General features: G+C 40.6%; 1 gene segment (V, D, J or C); it reads right to left on the bottom strand.

Moving 5' to 3' along the window:
- Positions 1-2,825: 2,825 nt before the first annotated feature.
- LOC131274050 (immunoglobulin kappa variable 3-20-like) lies at positions 2,826-3,361 on the bottom strand. The segment is given in 2 exon segments: positions 2,826-3,119; positions 3,296-3,361. Coding segments are annotated over 2 exon segments (333 nt in total).
- Between the last annotated feature and the right edge of the window lie 1,512 nt (positions 3,362-4,873).

Below are 4,873 nucleotides of genomic sequence, written 5' to 3'. Positions count from 1 at the left end.
TTTAAATAAAGGAGGCACAGGATAGAGGTCATTGATCCATCAGGGAATAAAACACTCTGAAATGGGCTTTCATTTCATCCTTGGAAGCATAAAAATAGCCATCAGAAGAATCTAGAATTAATCTGCCAGGTGGTAAAAGACATGTGGTGCAGTCAACCCAAAGTCAGGCTGATGGCCAGCTAAGGGACATGTGAAGGAGATCAAACACAATTGAGTGTAGAACACCCAGGACTCAGGGCCCTGCCAGATAACTACACACCAAGAGTAGGCCCAGATGAGCCAGTGAGGCCTCCATATGAACAGAATGCACAGCTCCCAAAACCTCACCAGTGAAGGCTTTATAATACTTTATGATACTGGTTTTGGGCATGATATCTTGCATGACAGTAGCTAACTGATATGTTTTCATCTTTTCAATTGCTATTCATTCTATGCCACAGTCTCCTCCCCAGACCTGATTTATTTTTTAACCTAGCACTAAAAAATGGCATAGTGTATATTTTTCATATATGTTTTTTTCTCATCAACTACAATGATAGGAGGGATCTTTGCAACTAAGAGAGGAACCACTTAATACATGTTTCTTGATTGAATGCATGATGTGGATTCAATGAATAAAATACTTCTTATTACTAAGACTAAGAGCAGTAATATATGTCAGAGAGTTTGGTGTGTTCGCCCCTGGTTTTATGAGACATTTGGTGAAACTAAATTTCATCCACCAACATATGATGAAATTTCAGAAATAATACTAGAATATCCAGAGTATTTACACTAGCACATTGAGAATAATGTTTTAATTAAAGTTTATCCAGGGAAGCAGATGTGGCTCAACTGAGAGAGTACCTGCCTACCACTTAGGAGGTGCAGGGATCAAACCCAGGCCCCCGGGGCCCCTGGGGTGAGCTGGCCCATGTGCAGTGCTGATGGACAAAAGGAGCATCAAGCCACGCAGGGGTGTCCACCATGTAGGGGAGCCCAATGCACAAGGAGTGCTTCCTGAAAAGAGCCACACATGCAAAAACAGCACAGCCTACCTAGGAGTGGCAATACACGCACAGAGAGCTGATGGAGCAAGATGATGCAACAAAAAGAGACAGATTCCTGGTACCACTGATAAGAATACAAGCAGACACAGAAGAATACACAGCAAATGGATGCAGAGAGCAGACAGGGAGGGGGGTGAGAGAAGCAAAATAAATTTTAAAAATAAATTAATAAATAAATGAATAAATAAAAGTTTATCCAAAGTGTTCAGGTTACAGCAGACTTAAGAACTATGAATTTCTTCAGTGCCAAAGGATGGTAAGAGAAAAAGTTGACAATTGGTGAAAGAGTTCAGGAGGAAAGTTGTCACACATTTCTAGAAGGTTAAAGTTGAAGAATTAGAGAGTTGCCATGAAAGAATGAGAATAGCTGAAAGAGATGGAGAAAAGAAAAAGGGCTTTACAAAAGGAGGCAGATTTTCAGTTATTCTATAAATATTTGGATATAGACTATTGTAGTTAGCCAGGCTGAAATGGGCTGGCTTCCACAAGAGGTATTTATTAACTTACAAGCTTACAATTTTGAGGCTGAGTAAAATGTCTAAATCAAGGCATCATCAGGCAATGCTTTCTTCCCAAAGACCAGCTGCCAGTCAAGCTGGAATCCTCTGTCACATGGCAAGACACGTGGCATCTGCTTGTTACTTCTGTAACTTCCAGGTTTCATTGCTTCAGATTCTTGCTGCCATGGCTTTCTCCTTCTTTGTCTGAATCTTATTCTCTAATAAAAGACTCAAGTAAAGGGACTGAGACCCACAGTGGTCCAGGCATGAACTTAAGTAACTTACTCAAAGATTTCCACCTACAATAGGTTACATCCACAGAATAGATTCCCCTTAAGATCCTCCTTTACTGAGGTCCACCCTGCTTCACACCATCAAATATACATATATTATATTTGCATTATTTTTCTTTTTTAAATAGATGGAACATACAACATTAAGTAATGTTGTAAAGACTAAAATTATATACGTGTCATTTCAAATATATTGGAACAAGATGAAGTAAGCACAGACCATATAGCAATATGGAAAACATTCAATTTTTGGCAAGTTTTATGGTTCAACCATTTTTAAAGGGAACTATAGAAATAGGGTGACAATCGCAGAATATGAAGCTCACTGGAAAATTTTATACCCAAACTGCAATCAACATATATCATTGGCTGAGCATCCTCCCTTATAACCTATGCATTCTTCAATGAGTATAGTATATTAAGGCACCCGCAATTACTATTTGATGGCAATAGGAAATTACAATAGTTATCTAAATTTAAAAAAGATGAAACAGTAGCAAATCAAGTCATCTTTTGTGACACTGAAAAGAAAGGCTTGGATGGCAATGTGTCCAGGGAAGAAAGAGTAAGGGAGGAAAATGACCTTCCACAGGGGAAGTTTTGCTTATGAAGAATCAAGGATTTAATCTTGGGAAGGACCAGAGTTGGAGGAAGAAGGCAGAGAAGGAAGAAGATGGAAAGGATAAGGAAAGAAGATGATAAATTTTTAAACATTAAAGAGGTACAATGATAAGAGAATCAATCCATCAGGTTATAAAGTTTAAAAGACCCCAGCCTAGAGTGTCAATTCACCCTGTTACTTGAACTGGCTAAGAGAAAAAAAAAATTCAGTGGTACAGTCCCCTAAAGAATGTGGTTTCTCAGTCTGATGGAGGAAGCAAACATACTCAATTTGAAGAGGAAGCAGCTGGTGCTGCAAGACTCACTGCTCTACAGCCCTGGGGAGGAGGTTTGTGTTCGAGGCTGAAGCACTGTGGGAGGATAGCTGCTACCTTACCGACAGTAATAATCTCCCAGATCTTCAGGCTGGAATCTGCTGATGGTGAGAGTGAAATCTGTCCCAGACCCACTGCCACTGAATCGATCAGGGACCCCAGATGGCCGGTTGGATGCACTATAGATGAGCAGTTTAGGAGCCTGTCCTGGTTTCTGGTGGTACCAATGTAAGTAGCTGCTGGAAACACTCTGACTGGCCTTGCACTTGAGGGTGACGGTCTCTCCTGCAGATGCAGCCACAGAGCCTGGAGACTGGGTCATCACGATATCCCCACTGGCACCTGCAACCAGAAAAGAGCATTGATCGTGCATTATGTCACAAATGTATAAAATATATATCTAAATGTAGGTTTTCTTATTTATATTCAGATCTGCTTTAGATGAAATGGTTTGCTCACTCTGCATGTTAAAACCATTCTCCAGTTTTATAAAGATAATACTCTTCTAAACCTCTCACCTGAGGCCCAGAGCACCAGCAGGATGAGCAGTTGGGAATGTGACATCATCTTGCTCACTCGTCTGATGCACTAAGGCCTCATCTCCACGGAACCTGCATTAATAGTGCTCTGAGCAAACAACCAAGTCCCAGATGAGTCTATGCAAATCAATAGAAAATATAAAGTCAAACATACCTGTGCAGTGAGTTGTAAAGATAAATAATGGAAGGGGATAAAAATATCATGACCACAGGAAATGTAACTACAGTCTGGCAAAAGTTGAGACATCAACTTAACAACCAAAATTTTCAACAATATTTAGCACAATTAGGAAAATGAAATAATTTATCAACAATTATACTGTTTCAAATCAACTGCACTCATCTTGAAAACAAAAGGAATTTGCAATGAAATACATGCATCTGTAAGTGTAATATCATAAATTAATTAAATGTTATAAATATGGTGCCAAAACCTAGGTGGAATATGTTCATATCATTGGATAGATTAAGATGTAGAGCAGGTGTTCTGTATCTATCTCAGTCTACTCTTAATTTTAAACAGATATTTGAAGCTCCTCTTCAACATCCCAAAGGAACCTCACTTAATATATCCAAAACAAGCTATCTGTATTGCCCTTAATACCATATTACTGGGAAGCGGACTTTGGCCCAGTGGTTAGGGCATCCGTCTACCACATGGGAGGCCCGCGGTTCAAGCCCCGGGCCTCCTTGACCTGTGTGGAGCTGGCCCATGCGCAGTGCTGATGCGCGCAAGGAGTGCCGTGCCACACAGGGGTGTCCCCCGCGTAGGGGAGCCCCACGCGCAAGGAGTGCACCCATAAGGAGAGCCGCCCAGCTCGAAGGAGGGAGCAGCCTGCCTAGGAATGGCGCCGCCCACACTTCCGGTGCCGCTGATGATAACAGAAGCCGACAAAGAAACAAGACGCAGCAAGGGGACACAGAAAACAGACAACCGGGGGAGGGGAGGGGAATTAAATAAATAAAAATAAATCTTAAAAAAAAAAAAATACCGTATTACTCCCAGAAATGAGTCACCAAATACTTATAAGTCACCCTTAGGACTATCATTTTTTTTTCTTTCTTTATTTTTTTAATGTTATATTCAAAAAAATATGAGGTCCCCATATACCTCTTTTCCTCCTCACCCCACTCCTCCCCCCATAACAACAACCAGGGAGAGGACTATCATTTAAGTCGACCACTTTCTAAAATCACTAATGTAGTGATTTGGAGACCTGAAGTGTAACACCTCCACCTAGTGGTCGTAGGTAAAATGGCTTAAGCTCCCAAGGTCTGATAGAGCATTTCTTCATTTATTCCTACCCAAAACTAATACTTTAAGAATTATGCAAATGACAATATCACGAACACTTCTAGGCATAGGACATTAAATTATGAACAAGTGGAATGATTCGTTTTACTTGGAGGTTATACAATAAACAAGTAACATTTCTGCAGCCATTACTAACCTGCTTCTTTGAGATTTCCTCCTCTGAGCTAAGCTGATATTCAGGAAAGGTAGGGCCATGTGAACCTGGTCCATTTCATGATCAACCCTCTACATGAACAGTCAGA

Source organism: Dasypus novemcinctus, chromosome 17 (genome assembly GCF_030445035.2).
Source record: "Dasypus novemcinctus isolate mDasNov1 chromosome 17, mDasNov1.1.hap2, whole genome shotgun sequence".
In the NCBI taxonomy this organism is placed as follows: domain Eukaryota; kingdom Metazoa; phylum Chordata; class Mammalia; order Cingulata; family Dasypodidae; genus Dasypus; species Dasypus novemcinctus.
Note: the sequence above shows the minus strand (reverse complement) of the source record. Positions and strands in the feature narration are given on the sequence as shown.